The 20,071-nt window shown below is 42.2% G+C and overlaps 1 protein-coding gene across 1 annotated transcript in view; it reads left to right on the top strand.

Moving 5' to 3' along the window:
- NT5C2 (5'-nucleotidase, cytosolic II) overlaps window positions 1-20,071 on the top strand; it is a 62,429-nt gene that overhangs the window by 28,557 nt on the left and 13,801 nt on the right. Inside the window, exons 3-4 of the mRNA XM_075108264.1 lie at window positions 3,119-3,192; window positions 19,655-19,772. Of these exons, the coding sequence (XP_074964365.1) occupies window positions 3,119-3,192; window positions 19,655-19,772 (192 nt within the window). The remainder of the gene's footprint in view (window positions 1-3,118; window positions 3,193-19,654; window positions 19,773-20,071) is intronic.

Genomic DNA, 20,071 nt, shown 5'->3' with positions numbered 1-20,071 from the left:
TTAGTCTGCCATTTAATCTGCCAAGGCATATCCAAGTTTAAAATTATTCAAGTGTTCTTGTTTCTGGTGCTGAACATGTTGTGTATAGCCTTCTTTAGCTTTTTAAAATATTTGCTCTGTTTCAGTCCAGCACTGTTGGGTGCAGTAATTACCACGTCAAATCTGTTGGTAGGATGCCTTGAAATCTGCCAGGTCCTGTGCACTGTTGGGGCATGATTAGACCCTGCCACATACGGTTTCTAGGTCATAGGCAATATTTATGAGTTGATGGAGAAAGAGATCTTCACCAGCTGTTACAAAGAGGGGGCTGGTATAGTAATTTTCATGTTTTAGTCATAAGACTTATTTTGGAACAAAAATATGCTAATAGGTGTTGTTCATTTCATTGCCTAAAGTAAACTTTTCCAGATCCTCAGTATCAATGTATGCTGGTTTTTCTTTTTTAGTCCTGGGGTTCAGTTTGTAAATACTCCGAAAGCAAGCAATAAAAAAATGTCAGAGGCTTAGTAGAGATCCTTCCATGGTTTTTGGTCAGTTTGGTGTTGTCATCGTCTAAACATAGGCAGGCTGGACTGGAAGAGATCTCTTGGGTCACAGCTCCCTTGTTTTCGCCTTTCACAGGCACTGTCGTATTACCCTTTTTATAAGCGCATTCAGCTCTGTCTTAGGGCTTGGTTTTTGTCCTCATTTGGGAAACTGTTCCTAAATGTTGCAATTCTGAAATGCTCTTCTGAGCTTCTTTAAATTTCCCTTCCTATTCCTGTCCTGTTCAGAAGGACGGAAAACTGTGCTCTGGGGGCTAAGCCTAAAGGCAAGAACGAAATAGGACTCTGTGGGTCGGACAAAAAAAGTTGCTAGTGTCCTGCGGAGGTATGTTATTCCTTCTCAAAGCTCTCCACTGTCAGAAACAAGCTGCACAAACATGAGATCAGAAATCGTGTGCCTGAATTAGCTAATAAATAATGTTTCCTGGCATCAGCAGCAACAGAACGTAGTCACCTTCATTATACAAAGTATGAGACTGTGTTTAGTACCAAATAGCATTTCGCGTTGGCCTCTTGTAAATCAGAGCTATCTCCATGTTAGAAGACAAACATGGATTCAAACTGCAGATTCATATAATTTGCTCCACCTACTCAAAAGCCAGCTATTTCAGGAGTGAATTTTAGTGATTTACAATCCCATCTCACATTTCCAAAAGGCATTTCTTTAACAGTTTCTAGGTTTTTTTTTCCCATCACTTTGTCTTGTTTAGGTAATACATAAATCTATCAGAAAAGCGCGTCATCTATAACCTCTGAGACCCCTTAGTGACAAGCCCCATTGTCAAAGGCAGGCACTTTGCCAGGAAACTGTGACTCCCAGAGAGAGTGCGCAAGGTTAGGGGGAAAGTATACTATTGCCAGAGAAACTGTATTCCAAGTGGATTTGTGTGGAACAACAACGATATCCAGTGACTGGTTAAATTAGCCACAGATGTGTTTTCTAGAACACTGTCCAAGAAGATATACAGTACTTTAAGGCTTGGTTCAGACATAATGATCTTCTGAAGTCAAATCAGATCCAAGCAAAATTGCATCGGTACTAGGGAAGTTTTAAAGGAATTGTGTAATATGATTCAGACAAGTAGATGAATCAGACTGCTGCGAACTAAACAAGGAGCACATCGGTGAGAGATGAGGTAAGGCGACTTGCATAGAAGTGTGATAGTTTGATGTTAGCAGTTTGCTGTTAAAATTCAAGCCGTGGTGGATTGACACAGGCAGTTAAACGGGCATGTTATGCCGGCCACCTGCCCAGAACGTGCGTGCGGAGGAGAATCTCCCAGTGGTTTCTTTCAGCTTTTCAGAACGTACGAGTGCTTGGTTTTGCACTTGCTGTCTCCATTGCTGTATTGCTGTCCCTGCGCTACTCCTCCTACATGGCAGCGCTGCCGATTTCAGTTTTTAAGAGGATAATTACTCTGCTGAGGGCAATGCACTTATTAAATATCTGCAGAATTTTTACATACTGAAATCAGAGTACAGGAGAAGGTGCTGGGACTCTTCTCATACAGGAGGATTTTCTCTCGGCATCACAGCTCAAGCAGTACATGGGGTTTCTGTCTGAAATCAGTATTGAGAAGCTCAGCTTCCATCCCGCAGCTGAGTTCTGACTCTTGTTCTTAAAGCTCAGATAAGACAAGACAGTGGAGAGAAGTCTTGTCGAATTACAGATCTGCTGTATGGTTTAAAGTTCTGGGGGAACGTAAGCAGCTTAGTTACTGTAGTAGTTGGAACAGGCAGCAAGAAAAGCTCTTGTTGTATTTTCTGATCTATTTCTTTACCATGTTACTTACTTCAGCTAAGTTCAACTAAATTGAATATGGTGTATTAAAATGTTGTCATCAAAAAGGGCCTGGAAGTATTCAGCTTAGATTCTCATTGCAATAAGCATTAATAGTAAAAATGGAATTTAAAAAAATAGCAGTTATGTTGGAGTTGCAGGGGAGCTATAACTAAAAAGACAAATTTTTACAGTACAAATAGCATATTCTTGTGGATGAAAATTTATCTCAGTTGCTGTTTTTCAGAGCTTTATTAAATGTTTTTAACGCTACTGATGTAAATGGAAATGTATCTGTTTATATTTACTTTGAATTTCCAGATATAGTTCCAAAGAGGGCTCAAATGCTGTGAGTTTATTCACAGAAATGTTATTTTCTGTTCCTTTCCTTGCTACCTCTTTGTAATAATTTGTTTTAATCACACAAATTGTATTGCTTCCCATCCTCTGCTTCCAGTTTCCTCTCACTTGAGCTCTGAATTCTGCTTCAGGAGATTTTGCACTTCTATTCTTAGGAATTTTTGCAGGTCACATGCAAAGCCGTGTGTGTGCATGCATGCATGCGTGTGTGTCTTTAGGCAGCATACCAATAATTAGAATAACCCTGCAAAGTCATGGCTTTGCTTCAGGAGAACTCATTGCAAGAAGTGAAACATGCCTCCATTTTCAGGTATGTTTTCTGATTTTGACCTAAGAGAGCCAGACATCCTGGCAGCTGGCAGAATGTGTGTTTTAAAACATGATTATTTTGAAAATGCTTATTCCTATGGCTTTATTTATTTTCTCTTTACAGGGTCTTTGTAAACAGAAGTTTAGCTATGGAAAAGATAAAGTGCTTTGGTTTTGATATGGATTATACACTTGCTGGTGAGTATCATCTTAATTTTTTTTGTCATTGACTTAGTTTGGAATATTGCCTCTTGTTGAGCAAAAACCAGTTACTGGTTGGGCTACTCCAGTTAGCAGGTCCTTCTATTAGCAAATATCGTTCACTATTCTTGGCACTTTCATTTTAGGTGTTTCCCTTAAATTTGTTATCTGAAGCTGTATTTGGTCACAAGCCATGTTGCTGTAGTAGTTTCAAGTGATTATGGGTGTCAAGGAAACCAAAGCTTAATAAGTCCAATTGCTTCCTTAGATTCCACTGTATTTTGATATAGTTTTGCAAGCTTGGCTTTGAGTAACGAGTTGATTTCTTATACCCTTGGTGCATATGGTGGGCTACACCTTCAGCCAGCAGGTTCTCCTGTATCCTGGGAGGGTAATTGTTGAACACGTTTTCCTCTTTCCCACTCCTTGTTTGGCCACATCAGTGACTCATTTTGAGAAGAAGCAAGGCAGGGGGAGTGTCTTGTGTCAGCTGAGCAAGTTAATTTAGGCTTTGAGAGGTTACGTAAGACTTTTTAGTTTCATAAAATTTTTTGCATGACTTCTCCATCTTTCAAATACTCAAAAGGTAAATTCTCTGAGACTTTTGATGAAAGAGGGGTAAAATTACCGTTTGCTGCATAATCAAACTTGCATGATGTTATGCATTTTAAGGAAGAAAGAGATAAAAAACCCACTTCCACTTTCCTAGGTTATAGTATCACACAGGCCTTAACTGAAGATGTCACATACAATCCTGCCTTCTTTCTCATTACCACTTCAAAGGTTCTGGATAAAAAGTTCCTATCACCCACCCTTGATATTTCAATTTAGAATTGTGAATATAAACTGAGAAAATATGAGGTAGAGTGTCAGGGTCACCTAATACTAGGTTAATGCAGCACGTCAGCTATGGTCATCTAGTTACTGTGTCTACTGAGAAGGAATGAGAGATGAGTAACATGGCATGGGACCGTGTGCGGGTCACAGGAGCTGGGGTCAGTGGCTAAGCAAAGGGCAGGAAGGTTTCCATGTGCTCATGGTTCAACACAATGCTGCAAGGAGCAGTTTTGGAGGCTGTGGCAGGTAATTGTAGTTTATATGTAAATCAGAGCAGTTAATATGTAGATCACTTGCTTTTGTTCTTTTAAGCAGTTATCCTGAAGTTTTAAGCAGTTATCATGAAGTGTTGTAAATCTGTGCTGGATCTGACTGCAGGCGCATGCTTTTGGTGTTTGTGTTTCCCAGCTGTGACAGCCTTCTGGCAGTGCCCTTAAAGAGGGCAAAACAGTTGTTCAAGAACAAATGCTTAAACAAAAAAAGTTGCGAGTTTCAATTCCATAATGGAAAAACAACTTCTGTGCCTTTTGCAAACTGGCAGCATTTCCCAAGGACTCGGGTGATGCCAGTGGGGCTGGTGTGGAGCATGAAGCGTGTTGCTAACTTTCATCCTGACAGAAGGAGAGCTTCCGCACTATCCTCACTTCTCTGACTGCTCATTTTACTCAAGTGTTGCTTGTTCCTGTAAACACAGAGCAAATGTGTTGTTATCCACAAAATTAGGCTTGGTTTGATGAGAGGAAAAAATGTGAATGTTTCAAGCATCCTAAAACAGTACCCAGGGACATGGAAACCTGGGGCTTCCATGTCTGGAAGATTACAGTGCTACAGTTAAGCAGGCAAACTCGGTGCATTCAGGGGAGTTGAGTGACAGGGTATGGTTCAGAAAAAGAAATGGGACGTGGTCCAAGCAGAAGACTGGAAACCTGGTCTGCACTGGAGTGAGCTGCTGTCCTATGGTTTATTGCGTGGTACAACGGAGATAATGGTTGCAGATAATTTTACAAGGCGTTGTGAAAATGTAATTAGGTTGGAAAGCCTCTTGCAAATGAAAAGCATTATGCCTGGTAAGTACCGTTTCCCTTTTCTTCACACAACTGGGAAATTAACATACAGGATTACCTGTTTGTCTCCTTATGTCTGAAGGTCATCCTTTCTTCTCCATGTGGGCTTTTGTTATCTGACCATTATTTGCTATATATAACCGTTGCACACAAGAAAAATTACTTATTCATTGCAGGGGCTTTAAAGAGTGTAGCGTTAGAATATGAGTATGATTATAATTAATTAATTGGAAATTATAATGAAGAAGTGGGGCAAGTGAAGTATTACATTAGTATGTTATAATGCGTTTGTTAGACCCTGTTGTGTTTTCTGCCAGGGCATGTTATTCCTTACACACTCTTTCACATGGATGAGCTACTGTCTAGATTAAAAAATAAAAAAACAATATAAAAAGCTAGTTCATCTGTAATTTAACATCTGGAAATGGTATCTGCACACCATATGCATGCTGAGCAGAAGCCTTTTGGAGACCATTCAAGGTATGTAACTAGACCAAAGAAGAACGGAAGCATCTCCAGTGTCATCAGCTCCTCATCTAGTTTTCTGCATTTATACTTTCAGATATTGCTAAGTCACTTTTCTGTAAAGTTGTTTAAAAATATTCCAAGCAAAATCTTCGTATTCAATGACTGAAGGCAGTCAGAGCCATTGACCTGCCAAAAAGTGTACGCCATGCCATGCCCTTTCCCTGCTATGTTGTGAACTTTCACATCAGAAATACATGGTCACATTCATCCCATAGCTGACACTCATGTACTTTGACATCTCAGAAGAACAATGATTATTGTGGAACACTTTGAATTACCTGTCTTGTGAAGAGGAGGCTGTGGTGTCAGTAAAAGAAAATACATTGTCACTCCTCTCTTCTGCCCAGACCAGTGGTCACTGGTAGCACCAGAAGTCTTGTTTAGGAGGTGGTTCTGTACCAGAGAAGTCAGAATCACGTGACTTATTTTGAACTTTAGAAGGTTGAGACAGTTTTGTTTTTGCACTTTATGAGTTTGAGGCCACAAACCTTACAATAACAGTGTTTTCTGTCTAGAAGAATCTAATTTTGGTAGGGACATGGCATTTCCATTTTGAAGTGTGTTGTAATGCTACTATACATATGCTGCAGCGATCCTGTGTGCTACTACTAGCCTGACTGAGAATGTCAGCTTGCCAACTGACAGCAGTTTTAGTATCGTCATGTTACATTGCACATAAAACATTATTTCATGCATTGTTTTATAGGGTAGTATTTCTTAGCCTTATTAATTTAAAGGACCACTTAACTCAGAATTGGAAAAAATCAAGAATGCCTGATATAGCATTGCCACAGTGATTTTGTTTGCTTTCAAGTCAAAATTAGGTTAAACTTTGAATTCTTATTAATAACTTCTATGTTCTCTCATTGAGTTTGTGTCTTTCCTTGCATAGGGTTGAGAAATGCTGTTAATGGGTGTGTTGGGCAAACAAAGTCTTTTTGTCTTGAAGAAGAGCCTGAAGGTTTTAGCCTTCTCTTCTGAGATATTCTGGACATTAAATTACTGAATTTGTAGCCACTGTGATTACAGCTAGAATTAATTTGACTGCTGGGAGCTCAAAGTAAAATGAAAGCAAATTGAAATAACTCTCTCAGGTTTTAGATTCCTTATTTCCACATCAAGGATTGCTGTTGCATCCTCATGGAGTGAGTAAGATCTCCTATGTGTATGGAAACTCCCAAGTCTCCCTAGGTTTATCTGTTGGACACACTAATACTAGAGGTTCACGAATCTGTGTTGTATATGAAGCTAACTGTCCCCTTCCTATCCAATCCATTTGGTTTGCTTGTGTTAGTGAATCACATTTAGTACATAAAAGAATGTTTCTTTTAAGCCAGGCATTATTGGGAGGAAAGGTGAAGGAGCAGGAAGAACAGCAGGGTTTGAGTGTGGTTTGTGTGCATAGTTAAATAGTTGCTGCTTAAAATCTTGGAGGGCTTGACGCAAGCAAGACTCATCAGCTATTTCAGCCCTTGCTGTTAGTGGAGGTTCAGACAAGTTTTTGTGATGTTACGCAGCCGTCACCCCAGCAGCCTTTTGTTCTCTGCCACTGACCTTGCTGCCTGCCAGCCAGGGAGTGAGGCCAGTGCTGATTCCCTAGGTCTCCCTTGCTCCTTGGAAAGCGACAGCGTTACACCAGGATCTGCAAACACCCATGAAGGGCTATGTTTGCTGTCAGGGCAGAACTGAGAATTTTTTAAAAAATCCTGTTTATATCCTTAAGTTAGAGAGATTTGAAGGTCCTTTTGTAGTGCATTTTTGTTTGCTAGATAGTAGTCTCTTATATTATCTGAATGATTCATCTCTGCTTATTCATCATAACTGGCTAGAAGACCAGTGGTCAGTAACAATTCTGGCCTGCCTTCCTGTTTTACTACTACTGTCAAAACTGTTCGTGCTTTGGTAAAGGACAATGTTGCATGTAATCCAAAAGATTAACACCATTGTGTGTTTACTGCAAACTGCAGGAAGAAAGATAAAGGTATGTCAGTAGAGAGTCTTTACTGCAGCGCTCACCTGAGACTAGGAGTTGGCGAGGCGCATTGGGAACGCAGCAGAGAGAGATTGGTTTCACACAGCATTTTATTTGGCTGCTTCCTTCGCAGTGTGAGCTACACTTGTAATTAGTAGGTCTGGGTCCAAGTAGTGCAGGAGGCCTTGGCACTACTGAGTCTTAAATGGGACAGGTTGTACACTGAGGTGACGGATAAATGTCCCTTGACAGGAGCAGGGCTAAAGCAGTGGGGTTCTCAAACTGGCTGTAATTTCACACCGGGCCATTAGCAGATGGAGAGGGAATTAGTAAGAAAGAATTACAAACTCAATTGTGCTTGGAAAGATTCCTCTGTGACTACCCTTCTCCAAAAGTTATGGCCTTGCTGAAAGTTTTATCTTCTATCTCTGAGGTAGATAAGGTGTAATATCAGTAGGCAGGATGCTTTCATCTGGAATGCTTTTCCTGTACTTAAATCACTGCTGCTTACACAGTCTCCAGAAATCAATAATAAAATTATCATTTGCTGCTGAAAATTGTTTCAATAAAAGAGAAGGGGAAATGAGGCTTGAAAAATACTGGTTTTGTTGTGTGCAAATATGATTAATGCAACTTAATCTGATTGGAATATAGCTTGTGTCCTGGAAACAATGCCAACTTAATGCCAAGATTTGGTGCACTGCAAAGATTTTATTGCAAAATTGCTTATGCTTTCAGCTGTAACATTGCCCTTCTCATTCACATGGGAAAAGACATGGGAAAGAAAGCTTCAGTCTTTCCCAACTTACTCTGAAGTGCAACATGCATAAACAGGTTTTGCCCCTTCCTCAAGTAAGCATTTGTGTCTAAGCCGTCCTTGCAGTTCGGAGGAGAGGGAAATTTTTCACACCCACATCTTATTTGTGAAGTGTTTTTCTTTACCTCTTGACTCTGGAAAATATACACTCAGTCAAAATGTAGAATTGGCTCGTTGTTGCGTGTGATCTGGGAGAAAAGGTAGCAGCAGAATTGAGAACTGGTTCGTCAGTCGATCTAGTATTTTTACTGTAGCTGAGTTGTATCAGTTTTCTGTGTTTCAGTTTCCACAACTGAGAACTGGGACTCATGAATTTGTACCTTGTATCAAAAATTTCTGGATTGCACAGCTGAAAAACAAACGTGGGAGTTTTGTACATGAAGGATTGTACGGAATACTTAAAAAAAGCTACTGAGCTTGTAATGTAAGCAACTACAAAGAAGTATTTGTTCTGTTCAGATACTGTTATAGTCTGTTTATTGGTACTGGACTCCGATACAAATGTTCTAACAAGGCTCTCCTGCTTAGGTTAAAGGTTTGTCTTTAGTTTCACCATGATGTAAGAACTACAGGCTTTGAGGCTCCCTTGGGGAGATACTGAGCAGTTTTGCTTCTTTCCCAGTCCTCTGGATAATACAAGTCCTTGTGTCATACAGAAATAGTATGGTGGCTAGAGGCAGGAACTGGTAGATGTGACAACAGTAGCCTTCAAACTGTCCTAGCAAAAAAATGAGAGATGCCTTGACTATTGCACATCTGCTGCCTGTGTTGTCACATTTGCACGTTTCCAGTTTAACAGGTGCAGATTTCAGAGGCTGGTTTAGCCATTTAGTGTTTTAAAGCTAAAGACAGATGGAGAAGCTAAATTGTTCGTAGTGTGCTTTGAGCTGGATGGTTTTTTCAGATACCAGTGCAGTGCCCAAGTGGCTATTGTCCCTGCTGTCTTTGTGTTGTTGCTCTTTGGAGTTTGACCATTTAAAGCTATGTAATGAGCAAACTGAGGTCTGGAGCTGTGGGATCTCACATGCTGGCATTGGGAAGGAGGAGTGGAGAAAGCATGTGTTGCTTGCTCCATCCCAGTAAATCACCAACTGACAAACTGCTAATCCACTGTCTGTGGATTCTTGAAGAATCAGAGCATTAAGACAGAAGCTGCTGAAAGAACAAGTCTTCACAGTGTAAGGGAAGTTTCAAAAGCTGCTGTATTCTGTTTTCTTCCTCTTAAAAACATGACAATAACACCAAGCTGGGTCAGCAGGCTGTTAGTAATACCATTGGCCAGTTTTGTCTTTGCCAGGCAGATGGAAATATGGAGGTATTTTTCAGTCTAATAGACCCCCTTATCTAGCAATCTTAATACCACAACAGAAGTACTATTAAGTTGCAAATACCCTTGTGATGACACCAACAGCTTACTCTGTAGGAGGAACCAAAGCTGAGAGTACAGAAGGCTTTAACTCTGAGATCACATATGTGCTATTGCTTTGTGAATGCCTTATTTTTAGCACACTACAGAAAAACTTACGTATGTAGCTTATTGACAGCATGAGCACTTGTGCTACATATAAGCCCAGGTGCCCACTGTTAAACAAATGTATAGCTTTTGAGGCTCACTCTCTTAAGTGAATATGGAGAGAAATAAGAAGCCGGGTCTGTTTGGACACTGATACACCCGAATAATGCCTTAGATATAGTATATAAATGGCTACTATACCTTTAAGTAATTTTCTTTTTATTTCTGGATGCTAGCAAATTCTGTTTGAACACAAAGCCCATGCAACTATTTCTTCCCTGTTCAGAAGTCTTCATTGAAGAACTAAGCCCATATTTTGGCACAGTAGTTTGTTTCCATGGAAATGCAGGGATATTTCCAGTATGGGATTATGACTCCCAGTGGGCTGTATCTGAGAGAGGTAAATTGTGAAGGCCACTTGTTAAGCACAAAAGAAGATCCTCTTGTGTCAGGGAAACCACAAAAAATTCCCATAAAAGAACAGGTGACCGTGTAGTCATCTCTAAAATATTATTCCAGTGCAAAGGAATGTTATGCCAACTATTAAAATAGACAAACTGAATTTCCTTGAAATGGAGAGGCTGTCTGAACTGCTTCTCCCAACATGCAGAATGTGACCTCAGTGCCGTTATTACCTCAAGCCATGCATTTTTATTGAGCAGAAGAAATCTTTCCAACACTAAGCTCTGTTTTGCCAGCCTCTGAGGCATATCCAAACAGCCCAAGTCTTTGTTACATCGAAGGCAAATAAAGTGCAGCAGCGGAAAGCTAAAAATATCTGGTATTTACCAATGAGAGCTCTAATAAGCCTGCTTTGGGAAGAGTTGAAGCTGATGATACTTGACAACACTTCTGTTTTTAAAACAAGTAGAAATGTAGCACTAAAAACAACCTGAAGTGTAGACCCAGCAATTCAGAGCCAATAATGTACAATGCTGTGTCGATCCTTGAAGCAACAACAAATCCTGTCTTTACAGATCCGTTTAGAATGCAGAGTGGGAGAATAGGAGCTGATACGACTCCAGGTTAGAGGTTTTATTGCTGAAAGCTGTGCTGTGCACTTGGGGATGTTTGCAGAAGTGTTAGAGGTAAGGAATTTTCCATAGCTCTCAGGCTGCAGAGTGGGTGCATAGCTGCTTCATGGGCACTGCTGCAGTTGGCGACAGCAGAACCTTTGTGCTTCTCGATAGGTGTCTGCTGGTTTCCATCCAGAACCCTGTATTTGGCATTGTCAGAAAAGGGTGCTGGGGAGCCACTGAAGCTCAGATCCAAAAGATTCAACACCCTGATGATTACTGACTCTTGCCTTGCTTCCTGTTATCAGATTTACTGTCGAAAACATCTGTGGCTGCAAGAGGCTTAGTGCAAGATCTGGCTGTTCATGCATGGCAGAGCAGCTTGTGTGTTAAGCATACGAAAGTATACTGGGACGCACCTGGAGGTTTTGTCAAGGGCTTGTTTGCTGATCACTACAAATACATAATTTCTAGTGAAATAGAAAAGGTACATTAAATATTGAAGTATGGTCAGAGCTCAGATTTGTCTTACTGCACAGAACACTTCTGTGTTTGAAAACGTTTCTTTGGGAAATGAAAATAATTATCAACGTGGCAGCAGTTTCTTCTCATTTCAGATTGAAAAAAAAAAAGTGAATTGAAAGAAACAAAATGTACTGTTGCTACCCATTTTGTTTGTTTGGTACTATGAAAACTCAATTTAAATATAGGCTGAAATATTGCAATTCTGCTTTGCATAATACAGTGCATTTTTATTTATGGTCTAGTGGTTAAAATCAAAACCCAAGAGTTGAGAGGCCTGGGGTCTGTTCCTTGCTGTTTTTTCAACTTGTTTTGACCGTAGACAAATCCTTTATGGTCAGAGTTCAACCGAGTCCATAAACAAATGGCAAGTCAGTGACTCACCACGTTCTTAATTGAAAACGTATGAGTTGTCCCATGGGTTTCATTTGGGATTTCTTGCGGTTACAATTAAGCACGTTTACCACTGTGTCAGTTTGTTTACAGGCACTGAGCTCCCAGGTCAGCTCAGCACAAACGTGCACGACTCCATTGCCCTGCACGCAGGGAAGCACATAGCAGGCATGTGTTTATGCGGGCAGAGATTAACCGAAACCAGTGCTGCGTGCAACCAGGGCTTTAAACAGGAGTGTCTGTTTTTCCCCTTGTGTCCGTCGAGGACGCTGTGAAGTGAAATGTCTGCAGAAGTTGAGGTAACATTTAATGGGTCTTTGGAAAGAGAAATGCAAGGCAAGGGAGCTAGAGGCTTGTGCTACCCCTGGTCCTGGGATTGCCAAGCCAGCTGAGCGTGTTTGTGTGAAGACTCCTGCAGTACAGGTACCACTGCAGGGTTTCCAGTTCTCGTGGAAAAGAAAATCCTCTGCCACATTTCCAGTACACAATGGCAGCACCCTGCCAGGGTGTGCAAGCCAGGAGTGAGTCTGGGCTCCCGTCAGAGCTGAGCAATCTGACTCCGCTGTCAAAACCGAAGGGAAGCTAACACCCAGGTGCGAAACTTAAATATGACATTTCAGATGCCTTCCTGTGTAAGTAATGAATTATTTTAACACAGAGAGCAGTGTAGCTTGAAACGTTACTGTTTCCCTTTCGTTATGTTTCAGTGACAGTGCCTGACAACACCTCCCCTGGTTAGAAAAGACCCCGTAACAGAAGCTGAAGTCATTAGTATTCTAGAGCATAAGTCCTCTTCTTTTCTTATTGTATATGAAGACTGGCAGTGCTCTGTAACAGGTTACAAAAATAATAGATACCCTGAAAGGAGGGTCAGTATATAGAAGCCAGATAGCATTCTTCAATACCTAGTTACTTCTGGGGATCCTCAGACCACTGGCCCTACAACCAAGACAAGCTTTTCTCAGACTATGGCAGTATGGGAAATGTCTGCCCAACACATACTAGTATGTTTAATTGGTATTGTTGCTTCAGTGGGGTTTATTTTTTAATTAAGTCCAGTGTCCCAGACACCTCTGGGACTGGTCGCTCACTGTTACCTCTGGATTCTCAGCTGGAGTTGCAGGTCGGGTGGTCAGAAGTGCCAGGGAATGAGTATGTGGTGCTTGCGTGAAATAGTCAGCAGTCTGGTTGGTCATGGAGGGGGGACTGTCACAGGCGTCCTGGCGGTAGCTGGCACTAAGTGCCCGGCTTTGGGGCTACGTGCAGAGGAGATGTTGACAGAATGGAGAGCTCTGGGGATGGATCTATCCTATTTTGGGACACTAGTCTAGGATATCATTTGATAGACATTGTTGAGGCAGATGCTTGTTCTGTTATAGGGGATAAGGTTGTAAAAGGGGATCTTGGTCCTCAAGGCTTTAACTAAGCACTTTTTGTCAGCACAACAGTAATATAAATGTATTCCTAATACATACTCGTATTATTTATTTCTGGTGCAATTCATAATATGGATCAACACTTAAAATGAGCAGCACTTTGATCCTGCTCTTTAAGTCAGGTTTGTGTAATTTAAGAAATGTCTTTGCACAAGCTTAATTATGCATGTTGTCCCTGAGATGTATATAAATCTGGATACTAGCTACCCACCTGACCATGTGTGTCCCTAACTGCCTGATTTGCATGCCTTCCTGGGGAATAAGCATCCACTAAAATAACCTGTTTCTAGTTATTTTACTTTCTTCAGGACTTAACACAAAGTAACTGGGCTGCATTTCCTGAGCAAGAGAAAAGGCTAAACCACTTGCATTAGCTGTCTACCTTTTGGCTTATCTGTCTTTGCGTGACCTCTGGAGTACCCAGATAGCAGGTAAAATTTCTGAAGATCGAATATTTGTTAAAGCTTTTTGCAAGACTTTGGAGGAGGTCATCACCTCTAGTTTGAGAAATACTGATCTTATCTGAACACCTGAAAGTCAAAAGCCACTTAGTTTCATCTGCCAACCAAAATAGTGTGCGTAGACTAAGGTGTTTTAATTCCCAAGAGACTCTCAGTGCCCAGGGCCAAGGATGGGGAAGCCCACAGCGTGGACAGTGCTCTCAGCACCTGCGTGGAGGAGGAGTCAAACCAGTATGCGCCCAAAGGCTCAGAGCAAGTGATGTACCAGCTGCAGAAAGCAGCTGCTCCTGTGAAGTCCCCTGCCAGTGCAGGGGTGTTTCTGGATACAAAACAAGCACCTTTCCCTGGGCTGCTTTTGGCTTCCAGCTGGGAGGGAAGGCAGGTGAGGAGTTGGCTGATGGAAGATATGAAACTCCTTCAGGAGATGGTAGAACGTCATAGGAGCGCACACTGGCGAAAGTGTGACAGATGGGGAAGAAACAGTCGGGGATAAATGAGACTTCAGGACATCATTTAGTAGTCCTTGCCCTGCCTCTCTCCACAGGGGAGCTGCTCACTCTGCAGCTTGTTGTTATTGCAGCAACCTCCTGAGCTCATCTTTCCCTTCCTAAACCAGGGTGCTGGCAATAAGGAGCTGCTTCCTCAAAGCTGCCTCAGTGGTGTGGGAGATCAGTGTGTTGTCACTGTTCTCAATTCAGGGCTTTTACCAGCACTAAATCCATAGTGGCTGGAAATAAAATGGCTAGACAGGACTGGCTTGCAGCAGGTGTGTGGTTCAGGACAGCAAATACATTTCACAAAAGTGACATGGGTGAAGCAGTGCAAAAAGGGGTGATTATTGTAACTTTAGCTCCTGCTTCTCTCCTGTGACCCATGACTAACTTGTAAGAAGCATCAACAAACCGTGGAAGAAACCATGTTACATCTTCAATGGAAAGCTGCCCTGCCTGAATTTTAAATCTTTGTGTGCGTGGAGGAGGAACAAGGAAAGAAATGGGCAGCCCTTGAAGGGCTGTCTCCTTCCCACAGCTTAAACAGAGCCATCACATGCAGTACAGCCTTCCCCAGCTATTCATTTTGAAACAAAACAGGCTTTAAACACTTATTTTCAGAGAAGCCTTCCAGGAGGCCTGCATACTTCTGTGGGTCCTTTTTGCAACATAGTTCCAAGTCATTCAGCTTTGTATTTAGTGCAATTTGGATCTCAAAGTTACTCCTGATTGCTCTGTGCATACCTGTAAGTTGCAGAATAGGTCTGGTCGTCTTACTGTGTGTGTTTGCAAACCAGTGCACTGCAATACAGTGCAGCACTATGTGCAGGTCTGGTACCAGTTTATCCTGCGATGCTTTGCACATAAAAGCCCAAGCGTAAGCATGTTAAAGCATACAATTGAATTTAGACGTGCTATGTCAGACTGACCTGGTGTGTGAGGCTCTCGCTGGGAGCGCCTTCAGATGTAGGGCAAAATTCTCTTCTCAGGTTCCCAGAGTAGCTCCTGACTCAGTCTCCCAAGTCTCCTGTGCTGATTCATGCAGGTGTTTTCTGGTGTGAAAGGAAGTGAGTGCCCTGAAAGGAGGAATCTGTCACCAACTGAGGAACGGACAATAATGGCAAAGCCCCAAAAAGAACACGAGACCCTTTCTTGAACCAGTTGCTCTGAGTCTGAGAGAAACTCAAAGGGCTTGTGTCACTTGGGCAATGTGCTTGTAGCCTCTTCCTCCTAATTATCACTGAGCTGATGATCTAAGACTGCTTTGTGGGTATGAGGACAGAATTTTGCCTGCAGGATGCACGATTACCAACTGTGCCTCTTCTATAAATCAGTTGTAAGTGTATTTGGAATAGGTGCCAGGCTGGCTTCAGAGCGTGCTAGAGGACAGAGCTCCAGCAGATACAGTCCCACATGGTACAGAGCTGTTGCAGTTTTAAAATCAGTCTGATTTTTTTCTTTAACAGGGGAGCCCAGTGTAACTCCGTCAAGACTGGAGTGACACTCTGAATCTGCATCTGCCTCATGTGAGTTAAAATCCTGGCAGCAGCATTTTGCATAAGCTGGAGCCTCTGTAGAGATCTTTTTTTTTTTTTCCCCTTTTCAGGAAGGCTATAGAGTTGTTACTGTATGTGTCTTGGTAGCAAAGGTAAAAACCACACAAATGCATGAGAATTGCATACCTTACTGCACAACCCCTGCTCATTCCAGATCGGCTTCCCTCCTGGCACGTACTGTGCAGGGGATGCCCGCGCTCATCACAGACCTGAAGGCTTGCAATGTTCACTCCTGGGGTACTGCTTTTTACCTTTCAATAGTATAATGTTAGGCCAAGTGATGGTATTAAGGGGAGGCTGAAATGCTGTCAACTGGCTTCTGGGTTTTTTTAAACCTTTGGTTGTTTTCTTTCCACCCTGGTTGCATAATCTACAAGCCCTGGGGGCTGATTGCCCTGTACCACCAAAGCATTGCCTGTGTTGGAACACGGACTGTTAAAATAATGTGGTCCCCTGGAGCAGGGGACTTGGCATGGTGGCAGAGGCATGGCCATCAAGTTGTAAGAAAGAGAAAAAGAAATCAGAGTAAGTTGTAACATGTGCTTTGGTTTCACTGTTGTTCCGTGTGCGTTCAGCAACGACGCTCTGAAAGTGGGTTCATGGCTCTGCCTCTTCACCTGTCACAGAGTTGCAGATGCTTGAAGACTGGGCCCCTCTCAGCTGGGTGAAAGAGCTGAACGCAGGAGACACTGCACGGCAAAGAGCTGCATTCATGGCATTGCTGTGGCACACGAATTATCTCCAGTTGTGGTCTCAGCAACCAGGTCTGAGGGAGGGGAATGTTCCAGGAAAGTTTAAAACTATTTTTTCATTATGCAGCTGCAGAAAAGAATATTGACCTGTCCTCTCTACTCTTTTTCCTCATGGTTGCCTGAAGTAAACAAGATACGAGGGAGAGTGACCAGCCCTGCGTACAGTATTGAAATACATTTTTTCATCTAGTAATGCATGTAACTGGGGCATCTTCCTCGAATGTGCTGCCATAGTTGCAGCAGTGTTAGTCTGTTCATACTTGATCTGAGGGAGGTGGATTGTTTGTTTGCCTGGAAGCTCATGTTACTGAAACAGGCATTCACACAGCTTGCGAGAAATGTGAGTGGGTTGTGGCTCATACCGATTGATGCAGCATGTGCTGTGGTGTAGGGTGCTGCCAAGGTGGACTTGGTGAGCTCTCAGTCTGCTCCCAGCAGTGTGTCTAATAAAAGGAAAGTTTATCTTGAACAGTAAGTATGGTGGTAACTGGAGAATGTTTATTGTCCCTTTCCCATTTCCAGGAGTCCAGTTTCCCTTGTCTCTGTTTAGTTCGTATATCAAGGAGAAGGCTCTTATTTTCCAGATATTGTGAAGTGGTGGAAAAATAGGAAAGGGACCTGAGGCATGAATGAGCTAGTAGTTTAGTTTTATTCAGAGACATCAAGGAAGCAAAATCTAGAGCTTGAGAGGTAAGGGTAATAACTGTCCCCCAAAAAGGAACATTCAAATTAATCCTGTTGCGGTACTGCCTCAACGGAGACTTGGGATGATGAAGGCTGAGGTTGATACCCGTTCTTCAGTCTTTTTCCTGCTGCTGCTTCAGCTTGTTTCCTCAGAGAGTTAAAAGGAGGTCTGTAGTGATAAATCTAAGGCAGGGAGGCAGGTACAGAAAGGAAGAAGTTGAGTGAGGGCATTTTGTGAGTAGCTGGCCACATGTCCTACCACAGCCGTTCTCTGGTGGAGTGTTAACAGGATGCACAGATTGTTTAACAAAAAGCCCTACAGTTTCACTGGAAAGATTCTGCTGGAGCTGTTGATGAACCATTTCTGCTTGTCCAGAGGAGATGCCAGTGTGCTCCTTGAGATTCTTTGTGTCTGGGCAGCATTGCCATGGTTCGTGAGTTCAGAAAGAGCAGGGGTTCCTTGGAGAAATGTTTTGTTTGGGTTTGATGTTTTATGAATAAGTTGGTAACATGGTCAAATTCGCAGGAAGCTAATGAGGAGTGCAGAAGCTTCATGGACAGAGCGGGGGACTGGAGGCTGCTTCACATAACAGGGAGCTTTGCAGCACTTTCACCTTCTGAGAGTATGTGCAGGTTTACTGTTTTCCCTGGGAAGTGCCTTTACTGCCCTGCATTAGAGGAATTCCTTTTTCCAGATGATGCTCTGGCGTCACTCCCACAATGTTGTTCATCACCTAACTGCGTTTTGCTCCCTCCAACTCTAGCTCGCTCCCCAGAATTGCCTTGTCAGTCACTGCTTTTTTCATTAGCTGTAGTTTTTGATTGCTGATTCCTATCTATAGCTCAATCAACCCTTCCTTTCCTAAAGGACAGAAAAGACTACGTGCATTGAATGTCGTGTCATGTCATTGATATTTGTCATTGGTATAATAATGCTTGAAGATTTTGATAACCGTTTTATTGATTTTACTTATCTGTTTAAGAACATTACAGGTTTGCTTATTATGTTTTTAATGGTGTTAGTTTAATGGGGAAAACTAATTATTGGGATTCTGGTCCTTTTTAGATCATTAAGAGATATGGGAGCCCTCTATCACAGTTACTGTGGTCTGAGTCTTTTGACAGTCTCGATTTTTCTATAGTCCTTGCCTTCTCAGTATTTTTGTAGTATTTTATATATCTGTTTTCTCCTCTCACATTGAGCTTCCACAGTAGCTCCACAGTATATATATGGCAGTGATTACCTGGGCAGTATAGACCATATATATTATATATTATGAGGTCCACAGATGTGCTAGATCTCTCTCAGGAAAAGCAGTCTGTCCTCTAACAAGCTTATTGTGTAATTTGCACATTTTTGTATTTTACTCAGCTAAATTTGAAATATTCACGTTTGAGACAGTTGGGCCCATTGAACCCACAGTAACCCTTATTGCAGTCAAGGCTTGTATTTGATCTTGTTACATCTTAGGACCAGTTTGAGACAGCGACATGCAGCAAATGTAAACACACCATCAGAGAAACACAGTCTTTTCCGTCCGTCATGGAAACACAGTGATTTCCTTTTAAATGTGAATTTAATGATCTGATTAAGCAGTAACATTTCCAGTATGTGGGAAGGTCATTTGCAGGAAGAGGACAGGCCTGATGGTGGGAATGACTTGGATGAATAAGTCCCTTTGTTTTGCGTTGAGCTGTGTGTCACAGATGAGCTGCTCCTCTGAAATGTAAGAACAGTGAGCTTGCTTAAAAGACTAGCATTTTGATGCACAAGGGTAATAGCTAACAGATTTTTACAGTACCATATGGTATTATTAACAAACAAATCATGTGTTAACTTGACAGCTCTACCTTCAAGCTAACGTAGTCTGCAGCAAACATAAATCCCTTGAGATGAAATCTGGAGACAATACTAAGCTTAGGGATTGTATCCAGAGCAGTAACAGTAGCACAGCAGCAATGAATTTCAGGTTTTCTAACCATGAATACCTGTTCTCAAAATGTATTGGTTTCTTCATCAGCTTTGTGAAAACACAGCAAACCAAAATCCGATCCGAGCAGGTGGAACAGGGAGCGTTCATGCATCTGCCTAGCAGGACTGCAGGGAGAGGAGCTGCAGTTTGAAATACATTTTTCCTGATGCAGAGAGCTGTGATAGACTGATAGATATTTCATCTGGTGTGCTCTGCTGCTGAAACCTGAACTGCAGCTCTGCTCAGCTGCAGTCCTGGAGCATGAGCTAATTCCACCGTGGCTCCGGGCTGGGGGTCCAGAGGCAGTGAAGGGCAGGATCAAAGAAGGGAACGTGTGATGTGGAGGAGGGAGGAGGGCGAACGGGTACATTACTTCTAACTGCCTTCTTGTTTAACCCCCTAGCTGTTTTCAAATTTTCTAACTGAAATCTCATCTTGGTACAGTGTATAAATCCCCTGAATACGAATCTCTTGGATTTGACCTGACCGTAGAAAGATTAGTTTCCATTGGATACCCTCATGAGCTGCTCAATTTTGTGTATGATCCTGCATTCCCTACCAGGTAAATGACTAACAGATACCAACCCAGCCTGCTCGAGGCCTTGAATATTTGTTTTGTAAAGTTCATAGGCAACATGTGAGGCCAGGTTTTCAGAGTTGTGCCGGTGAAGCCTGTGGTTGACCACAGGTCATGGGGAAGGGAGCAGACTGCTCCAGTGCGTGGAGGGCCTTTGCGCACATGAATCCACACCAGCAGAGAGGAGAGTGTGCAAGAAAAGAGGCCTGCTGAAAACATGGTCCAAAAATAACCTTTCAAAGCAAAGACAGCAGAGACACAATTGGATCGGGAGTTAAATCAAG

This window comes from Phalacrocorax aristotelis, chromosome 12 (genome assembly GCF_949628215.1).
Source record: "Phalacrocorax aristotelis chromosome 12, bGulAri2.1, whole genome shotgun sequence".
NCBI classification, from domain to species: Eukaryota; Metazoa; Chordata; class Aves; order Suliformes; family Phalacrocoracidae; genus Phalacrocorax; species Phalacrocorax aristotelis.
This window is presented reverse-complemented; position numbering and strand designations above follow the sequence as displayed.